Source organism: Ranitomeya imitator, chromosome 1 (genome assembly GCF_032444005.1).
Source record: "Ranitomeya imitator isolate aRanImi1 chromosome 1, aRanImi1.pri, whole genome shotgun sequence".
Taxonomy (NCBI): domain Eukaryota; kingdom Metazoa; phylum Chordata; class Amphibia; order Anura; family Dendrobatidae; genus Ranitomeya; species Ranitomeya imitator.
In genome coordinates, this window is record NC_091282.1 from 583,608,304 (window position 1) to 583,629,869 (window position 21,566).

General features: G+C 43.9%; 1 protein-coding gene across 8 annotated transcripts in view; it reads left to right on the plus strand.

The window, feature by feature from the left end:
• LOC138680452 (scaffold attachment factor B2-like) overlaps positions 1 to 21,566 on the plus strand; it is a 702,355-nt gene that overhangs the window by 577,564 nt on the left and 103,225 nt on the right. For all 8 annotated transcript variants that reach the window (XR_011321619.1, XR_011321628.1, XM_069767880.1 and 5 more), the window contains exon 16: positions 6,925 to 7,019. Coding sequence is in view for 6 of the 8 variants with exons in the window: in XM_069767880.1 (XP_069623981.1) it covers positions 6,925 to 7,019 (95 nt within the window). In the remaining 2 variants the exon portion in view is untranslated. The remainder of the gene's footprint in view (positions 1 to 6,924; positions 7,020 to 21,566) is intronic.

Sequence of the window (21,566 nt, forward strand, 5' to 3'; positions counted from 1 at the left end):
ACTAAGTAGTTTAGGTAGGACATCATGGAGAAATGGTCCTGAAGAGATCCAAGATGGTTTAAGGGATTCGGACCACTCAGAAGATCATAAAGGTAAACAGGTTGAAAAGATTACCCAGTTGGGCTGGTATCCATAGCAGTTTAGAAGATGAGCCCTTAAGAGAGGCGTCTGTGTATAAAAAAGCACTGAGTGCTGCTCAGCAGTGGTATCCGGAGTGGTAGTATATTGCGGCCCGTATCAGTGCGTTATTTTAGTTATGAGCAGTAGATGGCAGCAGAGCTCCATCTTAACTGATATGTTGGATGAAAAAGTAAATCGGGGATCAAGTGGTTTTTGGAGTAATCTCCTGCTTTGTGTGTGTCCTCTTGGGGAGGAGGGGGTGTGTGTGGGGGGTCAAGAAAGTTCTGTCCCAGTAGCTGCCCCCACCAAAGGTAACCAATGCCAGAGATAATAGACCAGTGTCTTGATCCTCTCAAAACCCCTCACTCAGTGACAGGTATTGGTGTTTCTTAACAAGCTCCTCTGGCCACTATTGGGGAGAGGCAACAGCACTGCTCAGGCTACAGTAGTGGACATCTCCTGCAGTGTCCTTCCAAGGCCCTGGGCTGCTCAATGATTCTGCAGCAGATGGGGAGTTCCCCTTTTGTATAACTGCACAAGAGGAGTGGAAACACAGCTCCTGGCATTCACACAGAAGACAGAACCCGATCAGCAACCTTCCCGCTCTCCCTCTCTGGGTGCAACAAGCAGCAGGTAAGACAGCAGATGGGTAGGGAGAGGTCTGGTCCCGGGGGTATCTTACTGCCGGTCTTCACCACAGATACAGCGGGGCGGCCCCCCCCAGTGATGGATGATGGTGACATACCTCTCTAGATGCTATGTGCTGGAGGCTCCCAGAAGATCACTCACCTCTCAGCCGGGCCTCCGCTGTAGATCTGTCACAGGTGGATGGAGGGGAAGGAGTGCAGGGACCATCCCCAGCCACAGGAGAAACTTTTTCCGGCAGGGGGGCCACGACTCAGGCCCTGTAGTAGGCCGCAGATTGAAGAGGCTGTGCAAGCAATCTCAGGCTGGAGAAGTTGGAAGGTTAATGAAGCACTAATAGGCTATGTGCACACGTCCGGTTTTATTGCAGAAATTTCCTGAACAAAACCGGACATTTTCTACAAGAAATCCGCATGTGTGTTTTTCGCGTTTTTTACGTGTTTTTTTGTGCGTTTTTTTTTCCGGAGCTTCCCAATGCATTAAATAGCGGGAAAATGCGATCATGTACACAAAAATTGCAGAATGCATTATAATTAATAAGATGCATATGTATGCGTTTTTTATGCGTTTTTATCGTGTTTTTATAGCGAAAAAACGCGAAAAATCCTGAACGTGTGCACACAGCCTTACGGGTGGATGGCATGGATTGACTCCTGGATGTGAAGCTCCCTCAGTGTTTCTGATCCCAGCGGTGGCCATCTTGGAACTCCTCAACAATACTTTTAAACTTTTATTCTAAAAAAAGCGTTTGGCAATAAACACTAGTTTCTACACAGCAGTGACATAAGCTGTGGTAAGTGACCCCAGTCCCTACCCTTGACACTTTATTTTTTTTTTTTTTTTTTTTTTTAGGGCAGAAAGGGAAGCAGTGGGAATGGGCAACACAGGTTTCCCCCACCTCTCCACGCAGCTTTGTGTACACTGTATTAATCAGTGGTGGGGGTGTGTTTGGACTAGGATGCATGAGACAAGTTGTCCTGTAGGGATAATTTCCCACTGATGAAACACTGTGATTGTATTGAAACCGCAAAACAAAGCCCAATAAGTGACACACTGCTTCAATCAGGGTCTCCTACATTCTGGTACTTTCTGATTACAAAGCAAAAACCTGCTAACCATTTCCCTTTATTTATTTTATTATGCTTTGCTTATATAGCGTTATTATATTCGGCAGCGGTTTATCATTTATCAGAATGATCACTGTCCCCATTCAGGCTCACAATCTAATTTCCCTATTAGTATGCCTTTGGAATGTGATAGGAAACCACAGTACCCAGAGGAAACTGCAAGGCTGCAATACTAACCACTAAGCCACTGTGCTGCCCCTTAACCCAATGCTTTTAATAATTGGACAACTTCTAAAATATATCTGACCTTGAAAAGCTGATTACCATTTCCATAGATCTGCAAATATTGTCTCAGGAGAAGGTTTTTGTTACATAATGTGCAGAGGTGATCTGTTCTGCCACAATTCCTTGTGATGAGTCTCATTAAAGTACCACTCCAGCGTGTTTTCTTTTTATGCTCTGGAGTGGTGCTTTTAATCTTTGGTCCTTGCTCATAGTCTTAAGGTACCGTCACACTTAGCGACGCTGCAGCGATACCGACAACGATCCGGATCGCTGCAGCGTCGCTGTTTGGTCGCTGGAGAGCTGTCACACAGACAGCTCTCCAGCGACCAACGATCCCGAGGTCCCCGGTAACCAGGGTAAACATCGGGTAACTAAGCGCAGGGCCGCGCTTAGTAACCCGATGTTTACCCTGGTTACCAGCGTAAAAAAACAAACAGTACATACTTACATTCAGCTGTCTGTCCCTTGCCGTCTGGTTCCTGCACTGACTGCTGGCCGTAAAGTGAAAGTGAAAGCACAGCGCAGCGGTGAGTCACACAGCGGTGACTCACCGCTGTGGCTGTGCTCTGCTTTCACTTTACGGCCAGCAGTCAGTGCAGGAACCAGACGGCAAGGGACAGACAGCTGAATGTAAGTATGTACTGTTTGTTTTTTTACGCTGGTAACCAGGGTAAACATCGGGTTACTAAGCGCGGCCCTGCGCTTAGTTACCCGATGTTTACCCTGGTTACCAGCGAAGACATCGCTGAATCGGTGTCACACACGCCGATTCAGCGATGTCTACGGGGAGTCCAGCGACGAAATAAAGTTCTGGACTTTCTTCCCCGACCAGCGATCTCCCAGCAGGGGCCTGATCGCTGCTGCCTGTCACACTGGACGATATCGCTAGCGAGGACGCTGCAACTTCACGGATCGCTAGCGATATCGTCTAGTGTGACAGTACCTTTAGGGTAAGTTCACACAGAGCGTTTTTGCTGTCTTTTTTGCTGCCTTTTTTATGCTAATTTTCAGCTGCTTTTTACAGTACCAGCAAAGTCTATGAGATTTCAGAAATCTCATGCACACACATTGTTTTTTTGTATGATCAGTATTTTGTGCTTTAATGTGTTTTTTGAACATAGAGCATATCACTTCTTTCAGCGTTCTTGTGTTTGTTTCAGCTTTTTTCACCCATTAACTTGAATGGGTCTTGAAAAAATGCAGCAAAAACGCAGGTATCATTATTTGCTGCTGAAAATTAAAGGACATTAGCATGGACAAAGAGAAAAAAAATGCACCAAAAACACACCTAAACCTGCGTTTTTGATGCAGCTTCTTTCCTGCCAAGAAGATCAGGTTTTGCTGCAGAAAAAAAACAAAAACGCCCTATGTGAACTTACCCTTATACTTACTTGCTGGGGTCTTCGCCTTTTATCAGTGCCGCTACGGTAGCACAGCAATATCTTGTATCCCCCCTCTTTGAATGGCTGAAAGTCAGACTTAACGGTCGCAAGTTCTCAATGCAAGTCTGAGAGCCAGAACAAGGCTCTCTTAGACTTGCATTAAAAAGTGACTTCTGGCTTTTTCCAGCAAGCACTGGAGCGATACAGTAGATCAGAAACTGCTGGAGACCGACTGGAGTGGTAGCGATGAAAGGTAAAGACCGCAGCAGGCAACTATGAGAGTAGCTGCATAGACCTTAGATTAGGAGCACCACTCCATCGGTAAAAGAAAACAAAAGCTGGAGTGGTGCTTTAAGGAAAACCAAAGGTGCTGTCTAGATGGTATCTTGTCCCTGCTAAATTATATTTTCCATTCTGTATCAGATTTGTTCTGGAGAGACTGGTACACTCCATAATTCAAAATGTGGAGATAACCGGGCAGGTCCAGAAACTGAGGTTCTAGTTTACGATCTCCACTAGACTCACTTTCATAGAATCATAGAATGTTAGATTTGGAAGGGACCTCAAGGGTCATAGTTAGTGATGAGCGAATATACTCGTTACTCGAGATTTCTCGAGCATGCCCAGGGGTCCTCCGAGTATTTTTTAGTGCTCGGAGTTTTAGTTTTTCTTGCCACAGCTGAATGATTTACATCTGTTAGCCAGCATAAGTACATGTGGGGGTTGCCTGGTTGCTAGGGAATCCCCACATGTACTTATGCTGGCTAACAGATGTAAATCATTCAGCTGCGGCAAGAAAAACTAAACCTCCGAGCACTAAAAAAATACTCGGAGGATCCCCGAGCATGCTCGAGAATTCTTGATTAAAGAGTCTATTCGCTCGTCACTAGTCATAGTGTCAAAATCCCTGCTTAATGCAGGTTTCACTAAACCATCTCAGACATCTCTCCTGCCTATTTTTGACGACTTCCGTTGAAGGAGAACTCGCCACCTCTCATGGCAGCCTGTTACACTTATTGATCCCCCTCCCCGTCAAAAAGTTTTTTTTCCAATAAATAATCTGTATCTTTTCCTTTTCAGTGTCATGCCATTGATTTTCATGTTTCCATGTACAAATGAGAATAAAGCTGATCCCTCTACAGTGTGACATCCCTTCAAATATTTGTAGAAAGCTATTAAGTCTCCTCTTTTTTGCAAGCTAAACATTCTCCGGTCCTTTAATTGTTCCTCGTATGACATACTTTGCAGTCTGCTCACCATCCTGCTAGCTCTTCTTTGGACTTGCTCCAGTTTTTCAATGTCTTTTTTTTTTTTTTTTTTTTAAATGGGGTGCCCAGATCTCGACACAGTATTCCAGATTAGGCCTGACCAAGGAGGAGTAGAGGGGGATATTTACTGTATATACTCGAGTATAAGCCGAGATTTTCAGCCCAAATTTTTGGGCTGAAAGTGCCCCTCTCGGCTTATACTCGAGTCACGGTCGGCGGGTGAGGGGGAGAGAGGTCTGAGGCATACTTACTTCCGGGGCTCCTGGCGCTGTCCCTGCCGTCTCACGGTCTTCAGGTGCCGCAGCTCTTCCCCTGTTCAGCGGTCACGTGGGACCGCTCATTAGAGAAATGAATATGGACTCCACTCCCATAGGGGTGGAGCCGCATATTCATTTCTCTAATGAGCGGTAACGGTGACCGCTGATAGAGGAAGAGGCTGCGGCACCCGGAGACCAGCTGTCCGGGAGAAGGAGCGGGACGCCGGGAGCAGTTAAGTATTACATATTCACCTGTCCACATTCGCCGGGTGCCGCTCCATCTTCCCGTCCTCTGGCTCTGACTGTTCAGGTCAGAGGGCGCGATGACGTACTAGTGTGCACGCGCCGCCCTCTGCTTGAACAGTCAGTTCGGAGAGACACCGAGACGGGACGCTGAGGAGCTGCAAGCAAGAGAGGTGAGTATGTCATTTTTTTTTTTATTATTGCAGCAGCAGCAATGGCACAGCTATCTATGGCACATCTATGGGGCAATAATGAACGGTGCAGAGCAATCTATATGGGGCACAGCTTTCTATGGAGCATCTATGGGGCAATAATGAATGGTGCAGAGCATTCTATATGGGGCACAGCTTTCTATGGCACATCTATGGGACATCTATGGAGCAATAATGAACGGTGCAGAGCATTCAATATGGGCCACATCTTTCTATGGCACATCTATGGGGCAATAATGAACGGTGCAGAGCATTCAATATGGGTCACATCTTTCTATGGGACATCTATGGGGCAATAATGAACGGTGCAGAGCATTCAATATGGGTCACTTCTTTCTATGGCACATCTATGGGGCAATAATGAACGGTGCAGAGCATTATATATATATATAATTTTACTTTTATTGGTATCTTTTTTTATTTTTGAAATTCACCGGTAGCTGCTGCATTTCCTACCCTAGGCTTATACTCGAGTCAATAAGTTTTCCCAGTTTTTTGTGGCAAAATTAGGGGGGCTCGGCTTATATTCGGGTCGGCTTATACTCGAGTATATATGGTACGTCATGTGATCTAGACTCTGTGATTCTCTTTATACATCCTAGAACTGTTTGACTTTTTTTGCTGCAGCATCACACTGACTCGTGTAATCTGTGATCTATTAGTATACCCAAATCTTTTCCATACGTGTTGCTTAGTTCTATTCCTCCCATTCTGTAGATGGAATTTTCATTTTTCTTGCCAAGATGTAGAATCTTGAATTTCTACCTGTTAAATACTATTCTATTATTCGCTGCCCATTGTTCAAGCATATCTAAATCCTTCTGAATACTTTCTTGGTCTTCTCTAGTGTTGGCTATCCCTCCTAGCTTTCATCAACTACCGCTCTTTCTAATAATAAATGTGACTGACTTAACCACCTCTGGTCCCAGATATCATTCCAACTTCTTAAAGCTAAAAATTTTTAATTCCCAATTTTCTCTCATCTCTGATCTTATCAAGTATTTCTACCCACACTGTATATGAAAATGCTTACACTTTTCATGATGGAGCAAATCCAAAATATCAAAAGAACTGGTCTCTATAGGTCCAAAAACTCTGCCAACCTTGGCTGATGGATTTGCTTAACTAATCCATGTTTGATTCTTTGACACACTTTTATAATGGATATTTACTTTTCTTCTGTGAAGCCTATTACTTTATGTATTATATATGATACTTGTCACTAGTTATGAGCACAAATTACATCATACTTGTCTGATTTACCTGATTCTTTCCCTTCCCTTGTATTTCCACCTTTCCTTTTTCTTTCCTTTCCATACAATTCTCCTTATCCTACCCATGTTTATTTTAATTTGACTTAACAAAATTTTAATAAAAAAATCTTTTGAAGTGGCAAGAGCGACATGGTTTCAGTTAGTAAAATTTGCATTTTCCTCTTATTCTAGAATTATCCAGATCGCCATGGAAGAGATCGTCGTGATGAGTGGGGGCATTATGAAAGGCGTGGCAATGAGGGGAGAGGCATGCCAGCACATGCAAGGTTTGTAATAGCATAAATGTTAAAATAAAAAATAATGCTGTACACTGAGGTCATCTGATGACCCCAGACTACGGTGGCTTTTTAGACCCGGCTATAAGCTGGTTCTAACTGGCTGAATCAGTAGAGAATTGACAGGTCTCAGGCATTGCACTACACATGTCCTGCAGTGTATGAGACTGACAGAAAATCAAAGTAAAAAAATTTCATGGCCCTCAGTGGGACTAAGTGAAAAAGTATAAAGATTAAAATGAAAAAAACATTTTTAAAAATCCGCACAAAAAGTTGTTTCACCACTTAGAACGCAAAATAATGTGTTAAAATAAATACAAAACAGAATGAAAATACACATAATTGGTATCTACATGTCCAGAACTACTGACAAACTATGAAAGTGTGATGTTATATATTCCATATGGCGAAGAAGTTAATATAACGCTAAAAATTCCTCTTTCATCATACTGACACAAAAATGTTTTACAAACCGTAATCAAAAAAGTCATATGTAAAAAAAAAAAAAAAAGTATCAATTAAAACAAATCGTTCAGCAACAAGCAAGCCTTAATATGGCTCATTAAGGAAAATAAGTTACAGCTTTCAGAATATGGAAATGGAAAAACATTAAATTTTGAAAAATAATGTTTAGTTTTGAAAAGCAGCAAACCATGAAAAAAGCCATAAAAAATCTAGTATCGCTGTAATTGCACTAAACGGAAGAATAAAGTAGTCTAATCACTTATAACGCACTGTCAACCACACAAAAAATATATATATAAAAATAATAATTAAATTGCGGTTTACCGGTAGTCATTGTGCATCTGAAAAATCTGGATAAAAAGTGATCAAAAATGTTGTGCACCCTGTAACCTTTTTAACCCCCCTTTTTTTTCAGATTTTTCAGAATCACAATGTTACCAAAAATATCTTCAACTAGTTGTGAAAAATAAGCCCATATACAGCTCTGCTCACCAAAAAAATAGGGGTTTCCAAGTAAATTCCCTAAAACAGCGATTCACACAGGGGGATGGAACCACTCACTTATGAGGAAGATGGAGTCACTTTATACTCCATCTGGTGTCTGTACCGGCGGTGTCCCGTTATTTCAGGCGTCGTTTTAGCGCACAGGTGTGGGCAACAACATATCTCTGCACATCTAAAAATATGGAGATCAGCGTACGAAGTGGGTGGTTCCCTCAGGGGTTTTGTCTGAATCGTATTTGTGTGGGATTTACACAGCAAACCAAAGGTAAGTGGTCAGCGTAGAACACAAGAATGTGATCCCAGCCTTATTCTGGAAGAAATCAAAAAATATTATGTATCACAAAATGTTACCAATAAAACCTTTAATTTATCCCGCATAAAACCAGTCCCCTGTCACATCCGTTGTCAGGTATCATGATCACTCTAAGGCTGTGTGCACACACAATGGATTTTTTGCTTTGCGCGAAGGACCTGGGATGACGACGCAGTCACGTGACCGTGACGTCACAAAGGTCCTTCGCGCAAACTATCCATGGGAACAGAAGCCGCCGCGTGCACCGCTGAGGAGATCGGGGGCTGTCGGAAGGTGAGAATAACCATTTTTTTTTTTTTTTTTTTAACACTCCTAGGCAGCATCAATAGTAAAAAAAAGAGCGAGAGGGAATTTTCCTGACTGGAATTTCTTCCCCGCATGCTCAGTTTCAAAAGACGGAACCCGTCAATGGATTCCTACTTTTGACAGTCAGCGACGGATCCTGTGTCCATAGGCTTCCATTATAGCCAACGACAGGCAGCGCAGGATCCGTCGCTGAGAGATTTTCCGACGTACAGAAAAACATTCCTCTGTGCATTGTCCCCGCCCGACAGACAGCAATTTTCCGACGGATCCAGTGCACGACGGATGAAACGGATGGCCATCCGTCACAATCCGTCGCCAATACAAGTCTATGGAAAAAACAGGATCCAGCAGAAAAATTTGCTGGATCAGTTTTTTAAAAAAAAATCTACGGATTTCAACAGGAGCTAAAAAGATGGAAGTATGAAAGAGGCCTTAGAAGGTCAACCCTCCCAGGCCATTAAAGGGAACCTGTCACCTGAATTTGGCGGGTCCTTTTTTGGGTCATATGGGCGTTTTTTTTCGGGTCTTTTATTAACCCTTTTTTTCCCCGCTGGCTGCACGCTGGTTGCGAAATTGACTTGCTGTTGATTCGCTTTCATAGTAACATAGTTAGTAAGGCCGAAAAAAGACATTTGTCCATCCAGTTCAGCCTATATTCCATCATAATAAATACCCAGATCTACGTCCTTCTACAGAACCTAATAATTGTATGATACAATATTGTTCTGCTCCAGGAAGACATCCAGGCCTCTCTTGAACCCCTCGACTGAGTTCGCCATCACCACCTCCTCAGGCAAGCAATTCCAGATTCTCACTGCCCTAACAGTAAAGAATCCTCTTCTATGTTGGTGGAAAAACCTTCTCTCCTCCAGACGCAAAGAATGCCCCCTTGTGCCCGTCACCTTCCTTGGTATAAACAGATCCTCAGCGAGATATTTGTATTGTCCCCTTATATACTTATACATGGTTATTAGATCGCCCCTCAGTCGTCTTTTTTCTAGACTAAATAATCCTAATTTCGCTAATCTATCTGGGTATTGTAGTTCTCCCATCCCCTTTATTAATTTTGTTGCCCTCCTTTGTACTCTCTCTAGTTCCATTATATCCTTCCTGAGCACCGGTGCCCAAAACTGGACACAGTACTCCATGTGCGGTCTAACTAGGGATTTGTACAGAGGCAGTATAATGCTCTCATCATGTGTATCCAGACCTCTTTTAATGCACCCCATGATCCTGTTTGCCTTGGCAGCTGCTGCCTGGCACTGGCTGCTCCAGGTAAGTTTATCATTAACTAGGATCCCCAAGTCCTTCTCCCTGTCAGATTTACCCAGTGGTTTCCCGTTCAGTGTGTAATGGTGATATTGATTCCCTCTTCCCATGTGTATAACCTTACATTTATCATTGTTAAACCTCATCTGCCACCTTTCAGCCCAAGTTTCCAACTTATCCAGATCCATCTGTAGCAGAATACTATCTTCTCTTGTATTAACTGCTTTACATAGTTTTGTATCATCTGCAAATATCGATATTTTACTGTGTAAACCTTCTACCAGATCATTAATGAATATGTTGAAGAGAACAGGTCCCAATACTGACCCCTGCGGTACCCCACTGGTCACAGCGACCCAGTTAGAGACTATACCATTTATAACCACCCTCTGCTTTCTATCACTAAGCCAGTTACTAACCCATTTACACACATTTTCCCCCAGACCAAGCATTCTCATTTTGTGTACCAACCTCTTGTGCGGCACGGTATCAAACGCTTTGGAAAAATCGAGATATACCACGTCCAATGACTCACCGTGGTCCAGCCTATAGCTTACCTCTTCATAAAAACTGATTAGATTGGTTTGACAGGAGCGATTTCTCATAAACCCATGCTGATATGGAGTTAAACAGTTATTCTCATTGAGATAATCCAGAATAACATCCCTCAGAAACCCTTCAAATATTTTACCAACAATAGAGGTTAGACTTACTGGCCTATAATTTCCAGGTTCACTTTTAGAGCCCTTTTTGAATATTGGCACCACATTTGCTATGCGCCAGTCCTGCGGAACAGACCCTGTCGCTATAGAGTCACTAAAAATAAGAAATAATGGTTTATCTATTACATTACTTAGTTCTCTTAGTACTCGTGGGTGTATGCCATCCGGACCCGGAGATTTATCTATTTTAATCTTATTTAGCCGGTTTCGCACCTCTTCTTGGGTTAGAAACTTTCCTCCCTAGTTAACGCATTCGCAAAGCAATCTTGCCTTGCGCACGCGCAGTATGCTTTGCCCAACTGTGGGCAAAGCCGAAAACCATTAGTGTGCATGCGCTGGCGCACTATGTCCCGAAACACAGCAATATACTTCTGGGACATAGTGGGCCGGCACATGCATAAAAGGGCGGTACCTCTCTCCCGCATCAGTTGGTTTCCTGTCCCTAACGGGATCCCTTCAGACATACCTCATGAAGAAAGGTGGAGACTGAAGATTGACCCAGGCCCGGCAGGCCGGTTCAGGAGGTGGAGGTTCCCTTCCTCGGTCTGTCCGGTGTGCTGGAGGTGCCACATCACAGAGGGCTGTGGGGGTAGGCAGCAGCAGGAGAAAACAGCCTTCAGGGGGGAGCGCTTGCTTTAGGTGATCCATCGCTGTGTTTACGAGACTATGGGGGAGGGGCCTCCCAGGGGCGTGCGGAGTATGTATTGGGCAGATCACCCGGGTTGACCCTTCTGACCCCGTCCAGGGGAGGTACCTTGTGGGGAAGCCGGCTACATAAGGAATCTGTTTGGGCTACCATGTTAAAAGCAGTAAATACTAAAGCAGTATATAATACTATTGGGATTGAGGAAACCCAATCAGAGAGATCGGTACAGGATAAAATGTTTAAAGGACTAGACCGGAAAGCTCGTAGGTGTTTTCCTGTGGTTGACCAGATGAGCTCCCTTATTACGCGGGAATGGAAAAATCCTGAAAGAAAAGATTCTCTTCCACCATCCTTTAAAAGAAAGTATCCTTTTGAGGAGGCGGCATCTTCTGCATGGGATAAAGCCCCAAAACTCGATGCGGCTATGGCTAAGGCTTCCAAAAAAGCCTCCCTACCATTTGAAGATCTGAGGACTTTATAGGACCCGCTAGATAGAAGGGCTGATGTTTCTTAAAGGAGCCTGGGAAACATCAACAGGAGCTCGGACCTTCAATTGCAGCCACTTGTACAGCAAGATCTCTAATGATATGGTTAGACCGCTTAGAGGACCAACTTAAAGACAAGCTTCCTAGAGATTAAATCTTATCCTCTTTTCACATAATCCTTTCTGATGCTTCAGCAGATTCCGTAAAACTAGCAACCAGGTCAGCAGCACTTTCCAATGCTGCCCATAGAGCCATATGGCTGAAATGTTGGCCGGGGAATATGCAGGCCAGATCAAAGCTGTGCAGCATTCCATGTGAAGGGGGACATCTATTCGGCTCAGTTCTGGATGAACTACTGGAAAATTGGGCGATACCTCCATAAAAAGACCTACATACAGACAGGATACTAATAGAAGAAGAAGGTCTACTAGAGAAAGAATTATGTTCAACTCCTACCGGGACAATAGAAAACCACAATGACTGCCAGACCAGGTGGGAGGCAGGCTCTTAGCCTTCTATCCGGCCTGGTTAAACATTTCTAATAGCCCATGGGTCCTAAGCATTAAGACAGGGCTAAAATTTAATTTTCAGAGGATACCTCAGACTAAGTTTCTTTTAACGCCCATCCGTTCTTCACCTACAGAACGGGCGCTGCAATCTGAGGTCCAGGAACTTCAACAAAAGGGTGTATTGATTAAAGTTCCTGAAGCTCAAAGAGGTAAAGGGTTTTTCTCCCCCCACTTCTTGATTAAGAAGCCAGATGGTTCCTTTCGTACTGATAACCTGAAAGGTCTAAATAAATTCTTACTGGTCCACTCATTCAAAATGGAGTCTGTTAAAACAGCAATAAAGCTACGGTTTAACAATTGTTTCATGGTAGTCTTAGATCTCAAAGACGCCTATTATCATGTCCTTATACACACAGATCACCAATAGTTTTTAAGAGTAACAGTTTCACTGAGCGGCACTGTAGAACACTTACAGTTCAGAGCACTCCCCTTTGGAGTTGCAGTTGCTTTCCGCGGTTTCACTAAAATAATGGAGGTCATGGCGAATCTACATGAACAAGATGTTCTAGTGGTTCCATACCTGGATGACTTATTGATTGTAGGACACTCAGAATCACACTGCTCGGCCCAATTGGGGACAATAATATCGCCTTACAAAGATTGGGGTGGATTATTAATTTTAAAAAGTCACGATTACAACCAAGAGTACAGGAATTAGTAACATAGTAACATAGTTAGTAAGGCCGAAAAAAGACATTTGTCCATCCAGTTCAGCCTATATTCCATCATAATAAATCCCCAGATCTACGTCCTTCTACAGAACCTAATTGTATGATACAATATTGTTCTGCTCCAGGAAGACATCCAGGCCTCTCTTGAACCCCTCGACTGAGTTCGCCATCACCACCTCCTCAGGCAAGCAATTCCAGATTCTCACTGCCCTAACAGTAAAGAATCCTCTTCTATGTTGGTGGAAAAACCTTCTCTCCTCCAGACGCAAAGAATGCCCCCTTGTGCCCGTCACCTTCCTTGGTATAAACAGATCCTCAGCGAGATATTTGTATTGTCCCCTTATATACTTATACATGGTTATTAGATCGCCCCTCAGTCGTCTTTTTTCTAGACTAAATAATCCTAATTTCGCTAATCTATCTGGGTATTGTAGTTCTCCCATCCCCTTTATTAATTTTGTTGCCCTCCTTTGTACTCTCTCTAGTTCCATTATATCCTTCCTGAGCACCGGTGCCCAAAACTGGACACAGTACTCCATGTGCGGTCTAACTAGGGATTTGTACAGAGGCAGTATAATGCTCTCATCATGTGTATCCAGACCTCTTTTAATGCACCCCATGATCCTGTTTGCCTTGGCAGCTGCTGCCTGGCACTGGCTGCTCCAGGTAAGTTTATCATTAACTAGGATCCCCAAGTCCTTCTCCCTGTCAGATTTACCCAGTGGTTTCCCGTTCAGTGTGTAATGGTGACATTGATTCCTTCTTCCCATGTGTATAACCTTACATTTATCATTGTTAAACCTCATCTGCCACCTTTCAGCCCAAGTTTCCAACTTATCCAGATCCATCTGTAGCAGAATACTATCTTCTCTTGTATTAACTGCTTTACATAGTTTTGTATCATCTGCAAATATCGATATTTTACTGTGTAAACCTTCTACCAGATCATTAATGAATATGTTGAAGAGAACAGGTCCCAATACTGACCCCTGCGGTACCCCACTGGTCACAGCGACCCAGTTAGAGACTATACCATTTATAACCACCCTCTGCTTTCTATCACTAAGCCAGTTACTAACCCATTTACACACATTTTCCCCCAGACCAAGCATTCTCATTTTGTGTACCAACCTCTTGTGCGGCACGGTATCAAACGCTTTGGAAAAATCGAGATATACCACGTCCAATGACTCACCGTGGTCCAGCCTATAGCTTACCTCTTCATAAAAACTGATTAGATTGGTTTGACAGGAGCGATTTCTCATAAACCCATGCTGATATGGAGTTAAACAGTTATTCTCATTGAGATAATCCAGAATAACATCCCTCAGAAACCCTTCAAATATTTTACCAACAATAGAGGTTAGACTTACTGGCCTATAATTTCCAGGTTCACTTTTAGAGCCCTTTTTGAATATTGGCACCACATTTGCTATGCGCCAATCCTGTGGAACAGACCCTGTCGCTATAGAGTCCCTAAAAATAAGAAATAATGGTTTATCTATTACATTACTTAGTTCTCTTAGTACTCGTGGGTGTATGCCATCCGGACCCGGAGATTTATCTATTTTAATCTTATTTAGCCGGTTTCGCACCTCTTCTTGGGTTAGATTGGTGACCCTTAATATAGGGTTTTCATTGTTTCTTGGGATTTCACCTAGCATTTCATTTTCCACCGTGAATACCGTGGAGAAGAAGGTGTTTAATATGTTAGCTTTTTCCTCGTCATCTACAACCATTCTTTCCTCACTATTTTTTAAGGGGCCTACATTTTCAGTTTTTATTCTTTTACTATTGATATAGTTGAAGAACAGTTTGGGATTAGTTTTACTCTCCTTAGCAATGTGCTTCTCTGTTTTCTTTTTGGCAGCTTTAATTAGTTTTTTAGATAAAGTATTTTTCTCCCTATAGTTTTTTAGAGCTTCAATGGTGCCATCCTGCTTTAGTAGTGCAAATGCTTTCTTTTTACTGTTAATTGCCTGTCTTACTTCTTTGTTTAGCCACATTGGGTTTTTCCTATTTCTAGTCCTTTTATTCCCACAAGGTATAAACCGCTTACAGTGCCTATTTAGGATGTTCTTAAACATTTCCCATTTATTATCTGTATTCTTATTTCTGAGGATATTGTCCCAGTCTACCAGATTAAGGGCATCTCTATGCTGGTCAAACTTTGCCTTCCTAAAGTTCAGTGTTTTTGTGACTCCCTGACAAGTCCCCCTAGTGAAAGACAGGTGAAACTGTACAATATTGTGGTCGCTATTTCCTAGATGCCCGACCACCTGCAGATTTGTTATTCTGTCAGGTCTATTAGAAAGTATTAGGTCTAAAAGTGCTGCTCCTCTGGTTGGATTCTGCACCAATTGTGAAAGATAATTTTTCTTGGTTATTAGCAGAAACCTGTTGCCTTTATGGGTTTCACAGGTTTCTGTTTCCCAGTTAATATCCGGGTAGTTAAAGTCCCCCATAAGAATTCTTGGGTCTCATCATAGACTCCAGATTGCAGGAATGCCGCCTACCACAAAGGTGGACAATATTCGGCGGCAGATGCTCAGGGTGGTTAATAATCCGACAGTCACACTAAGGAGGGCAATGTCACTGTTGGGCTCTCTCACGTCATGCATCCCAGCGGTCCTTTGGGCCCACTACCACACTAGAACCCTACACTGGGATGTACTGTGCAATGCTAGTCATCTAGAGGGCCACAGAGGGTAGATTTTCCTTGTCCGCCTCTTCTATACAATCCTTGCGTTGGTGGTTGCACATAACAAACCTGCGGACAGGGGTTCCCTGGATAAATCATATATCCCGAGTGATAACTACAGATGCTAGCCCCAGGGATTGGGGAGCGCACATGGGAGATATGTGGGTCCAGGGGATTTGGACACAATCTGAACAAACCTTATCGTCCAACCTTAAATAGTTATTAGTGGTAGAACAAGCTCTAAGTCATTTCCTTATGAAATGAAAACATTTCCTTATGAAAACATCAGGCTATTTTCAGACAACCAGGTAACTAGCCTACATTAACCATCAAGGGGGAACTCTGTCCAGATCACTAATGGAAATAGCAGATCATATCTTTCAGATAGCCGAGGTTCATCTACTGTCGCTTACATCTCTTCACATAAAAGGAAAACACAACATCTTGGCCGATTACTTAAGTTGCAACAGACTCAGACAAGAAGATTGGGTCCTGAATTAGGCTGTCTTCAATCAGATCAGGCTTTTATGGGGGTACCCAGACATAGACCTCTTCACCACCAAAGAAAACAGAAAGATACATTGATTCTGCTGCTCTGGAAAAGCTTTTTGACTGTCTCAGGATTGAGGGTTAGTCAAAAAGTCCGTATTAGTAAGATTTTGAAATTTCTCCAAGGCAGCGGCTGTCATGATCCCAATGGCAGGGGATCACTAAAGGACAAGCACAGATACAAACAAGCTCTAGGGCGATGGAACCTGAGCTGACCGCGACCCTGAACCTAACACACAAATAAAAGTAGCCGGGGAACGTGCCTACGATGATCCTAGACGTCTCGCTCCAGCCGAAGATCTAACTTCCCCTATTAGAAGAAACACAGACCTCTCTTGCCTCCAGAGAAATACCCCACAGAAATAGCAGCCCCCCACATATAATGACGGTGAAATGAGAGGAAAGCACATACGCAGTATGAAAACAGTTTCATCAAAATGAGGCCCGCTAAAGCTAGATAGCAGAGGATACAAAAGTGAACTGCGCGGTCAGCGAAAAACCTTTCAAAAAACCATCCTGAAATTACTTGAACTCATGTGCCAACTCATGGTACATGAGGAGCAATTTCAGCCCACTAGAGCAACCAGCAGCAAAGAATCACATATCTGCAGGCTGGACTAAAAACCAAATAAAGCAAAACACCAAAACAGGAAAATCCAAACTTAGCTTGACCAGAAGGTTCTAGGAGCAGGGAGCAGAGGTAACAAGACACACTGGATACATTGATAACCGGCGAGGAAATGCCAGCAAAGCCAGGTTAAATAGGAAACTCCCATATCCTGATGGAACAGGTGGAACCCAGAGACCCAGGAAAGACAAGTCACCCAGTACCATCAGTAACCACCAGAGGGAGCCCAAAAACAGAACTCACAACAAGCGGCTATGTCAAGACCCATTGTCAAACAAAAACTAGCTCCGTGGGATCTAAACCTGGTACTTACAGCTTTAACTGAAGCCCCCTTTGAACCTATTGAATCTGCTCCGATAAAAGTCCTGTCCTTTAAAACAGCCCTTTTAGTTGCCCTCACACCGGCAAGGAGGGTTAGCGATCTGCAGGCCCTGTCTAAACAGCCTCCATACATTCAGTTTAGAGAAGATAGAGATCCTCTTTACCTTCCAAAGGTAGCGTTAAAGTTGCACAGACTACAGGAGATACTTCTCCCCTCTTTTTGTCCTAATCCCGATAATCAAAAGGAAATCAAACTTCATTCGTTAGATAATTAACATATTCATTTGTGAAAAATATCACAAAGGAAAAACGAAGTGAGAAGGAGGTAGTATTAAAAGGTATTATATTTTATTAACAGTAGTTAAAACAGTACACCAATGTACATAAAACAGTAAGGAAAAAAGAAAACAGGGGGAGGGGTTTATTACCACCAGACAAAAAATAGGGGGAGACGAACCTGCTACGTACCACCAAGGGTCTTTATGTAATACACAAAAACCCCCCAGAGTATCACACGTGATGAAATTTGCGGTGATACACTAATATATATACGCGGAGCAGCACAGGAAGGCACAGAATGCTAATATAAATGTCCCCTAGGAATGGACCAAAAGCTTGCCTATGTAAATGAGTATCCTAATGAAAAAATATATTTACTGACACAGAGTCTATATATATATCCAGCAGTGCAAAACCCTATTGCTAACAAACTGGAAAGTGACTCCCTAAAAGATCAGAGAGGGAATGATTCCTAACAAAAGGAAAGACTCATGCAAGTTGGCAAAAAAGGGGTCCTCGCCCCCACTGGAAGAAGCTACGGCGAAACAGCGCTTGTCGGGCGCCGGGGATCCGCACCTGCTCTCCACCATCTGTGTTAGGCACCTCTTCATTTCCACCCACATCTCAGGTAATTGACCCCTTTTTTGCCAACTTGCTCTCACAGACCTGTAACTTCTTCTTTAAGAGTCTCCTCTTTCCTCCACTCATTACCTGTAGTAATGGCACCTGTTTAAACTTGTTATCAGTATAAAAAGACACCTGTGCACACCCTCAAACAGTCTGACTCCAAACTCCACTATGGTGAAGACCAAAGAGCTGTCAAAGGACACCAGAAACAAAATTGTAGCCCTGCACCAGGCTGGGAAGACTGAATCTGCAATAGCCAACCAGCTTGGAGTGAAGAAATCAACAGTGGGAGCAATAATTAGAAAATGGAAGACATACAAGACCACTGATAATCTCCCTCGATCTGGGGCTCCACGCAAAATCCCACCCCGTGGGGTCAGAATGATCACAAGAACGGTGAGCAAAAATCCCAGAACCACGCGGGGGGACCTAGTGAATGAACTGCAGAGAGCTGGGACCAATGTAACAAGGCCTACCATACGTAACACACTACGCCACCGTGGACTCAGATCCTGCAGTGCCAGACGTGTCCCACTGCTTAAGCCAGTGCATGTCCGGGCCCGTCTGAAGTTTGCTAGAGAGCATTTGGATGATCCAGAGGAGTTTTGGGAGAATGTCCTATGGTCTGATGAAACCAAACTGGAACTGTTTGGTAGAAACACAACTTGTCGTGTTTGGAGGAAAAAGAATACTGAGTTGCATCCATCAAACACCATACCTACTGTAAAGCATGGTGGTGGAAACATCATGCTTTGGGGCTGTTTCTCTGCAAAGGGGCCAGGACAACTGATCCGGGTACATGAAAGAATGAATGGGGCCATGTATCGTGAGATTTTGAGTGCAAACCTCCTTCCATCAGCAAGGGCATTGAAGATGAAACGTGGCTGGGTCTTTCAACATGACAATGATCCAAAGCACACCGCCAGGGCAACGAAGGAGTGGCTTCGTAAGAAGCATTTCAAGGTCCTGGAGTGGCCTAGCCAGTCTCCAGATCTCAACCCTATAGAAAACCTTTGGAGGGAGTTGAAAGTCTGTGTTGCCAAGCGAAAAGCCAAAAACATCACTGCTCTACAGGAGATCTGCATGGAGGAATGGGCCAACATACCAACAACAGTGTGTGGCAACCTTGTGAAGACTTACAGAAAACGTTTGACCTCTGTCATTGCCAACAAAGGATATATTACAAAGTATTGAGATGAAATTTTGTTTCTGACCAAATACTTATTTTCCACCATAATATGCAAATAAAATGTTAAAAAAAACAGACAATGTGATTTTCTGGATTTTTTTTTCTCAGTTTGTCTCCCACAGTTGAGGTCTACTTATGATGTAAATTACAGACGCCTCTCATCTTTTTAAGTGGTGGAACTTGCACTATTGCTGACTGACTAAATACTTTTTTGCCCCACTGTAATATATATATATATACACGGTGTGTAGATACATAGGTATATAGATAAATAGATATACAGTACAGACCAAAATTTTGGACACACCTTCTCATTTAAAGATTTTTCTGAATTTTTATGACTATGAAAAGTGTACATTCACACTGAAGGCATAAAAATTATGAATTCATATATGTAGAATTATATACTTAACAAAAAAGTGTGAAACAACTGAAAATGTCTTATATTGTCTTCAAAGTAGCCAACTTTTCCTTTGATGATTTCTTTGCACACTCTTGGCATTCTCTTGATGAGCTTCAAGAGGTAGTCACCGGCAATGGTCTTCCAACTTTCTTGAAGGAGTTCCCAGAGATGCTTAGCACTTGTTGGCCCTTTTGCCTTCACTCTGCGGTCCAGCTCACCCCAAACCATCTCGATTGGGTTCAGGTCTGGTGACTGGAGGCCAGGTCATCTGGCGTAGCCCCTCATCACTCTTTCTTGGTCAAATAGTCCTAACACAGCCTGGAGATGTATTTGGGGTCAGTGTCCTGTTGAAAAATAAATGATTGTCCAACTAAACGCAAACCGGATGGAATAGCATGCCGCTGCAAGATGCTGTGGTAGCCATGCTGGTTCAGTATGCCTTCAATTTTGAATAAATCCCCAACAGTGTCACCACCAAAGCACCCCTACACCATCACACCTCCTCCTCCATGCTTCACGGTGGGCGTGCAGAGTTTATCAATTCACCTTTTCTGCGTCGCACAAGGACACAGTGGTCGGAACCAAAGATCTCAAATTTGGACTCCTCAGACCAAAGCAGAGATTTCCACTGGTATAATGTTCATTCCTTGTGTTCTTTAGCCCAAACAAGTCTCTTCTGCTTGTTGCCTGTCCTTAGCAGTGGTTTCCTAGCAGCTATTTTACAATGAAGGTCTGCTGCACTAAGTCTCCTCTTAACAGTTGTTGTAGAGATGTGTCTGCTGCTAAAACTATGTGGCATTGACCTGGTCTCTAATCTGAGCTGCTGTTAGCCTGCGATTTCTGAAGCTGGTGACTCGGATAAACTTTTCCTCAGAAGCAGAGGTGACTCTTGGCCTTTTTTTCCTGGGGCGGTCCTCATGTGAGCCAGTTTTTGTAGCGCTTGATGGTTTTTGCCACTGCACTTGGGGACACTTTCAAAGTTTTCCCAATTTTTTCGGACTGACTGAGCTTAAAGGGAACCTGTCACCCCGTTTTTTGAGATTGAGATATAAATACTGTTAAATAGGGCCTGTGCTGTGCGTTACTATAGTGTATGTAGTGTACCCTGATTCCCCATGTATGCTGAGAAATACATTACCAAAGTCGCCGTTTTCGCCTGTCAATCAGGCTGGTCAGGTCGGGTGGGCGTGTTCACAGCGCTCTTTTCTTCCCCAGCTTTCCGTTGGTGGCGTAGTGGTGTGCGCATGTCCAAGGTCCGAATTCCCTGCGCCCACGTGAAGACACAGCGCGCGATCTGCGCTGTCATCCCTTTCATCGGTGGGGGCGGCCATCTTCCTGGGGCCGCGCGTGCGCAGATGTAGTGCTCTGCTGCACGGGCTTCAGGAAAATGGCCGCGGGATGCCGCGCGTGCGCAGAAGTGATCGCGGCGGCCATTTTCCCAAAGCCGAGTTTGCATCTCGGCTTTGGGAAAATGGCAGCAAGATCTGCTGCTGATCGCTGCTATGTAGCAGAAATGCAGGTGTGCTGTGAGCGCCGACCAGAGGGGGGCGCTCACAGCCACCGGCGTTCAGTAACCATAGAGGTCTCTAGGACCTCTATGGTTACAATGGAGACGCATCGCCGACCCCCGATTATGTGACGGGGGTCGGCGATGACGTCATTTCCGGCCGCCCGGCCGGATGCGGTAGTTAAATGCCGCTGTCTGCGTTTGACAGCGGCATTTAACTAGTTAATAGGTGCGGGCAGATCGCGATTCTGCCTGCGCCTATTACGGGCACATGTCAGCTGTTCAAAACAGCTGACATGTCCCGGCTTTGATGCGGGCTCACCGCGGAGCCCTGCATCAAAGCAGGGGATCTGACCTTGGACGTACTATCCCGTCCAAGGTCAG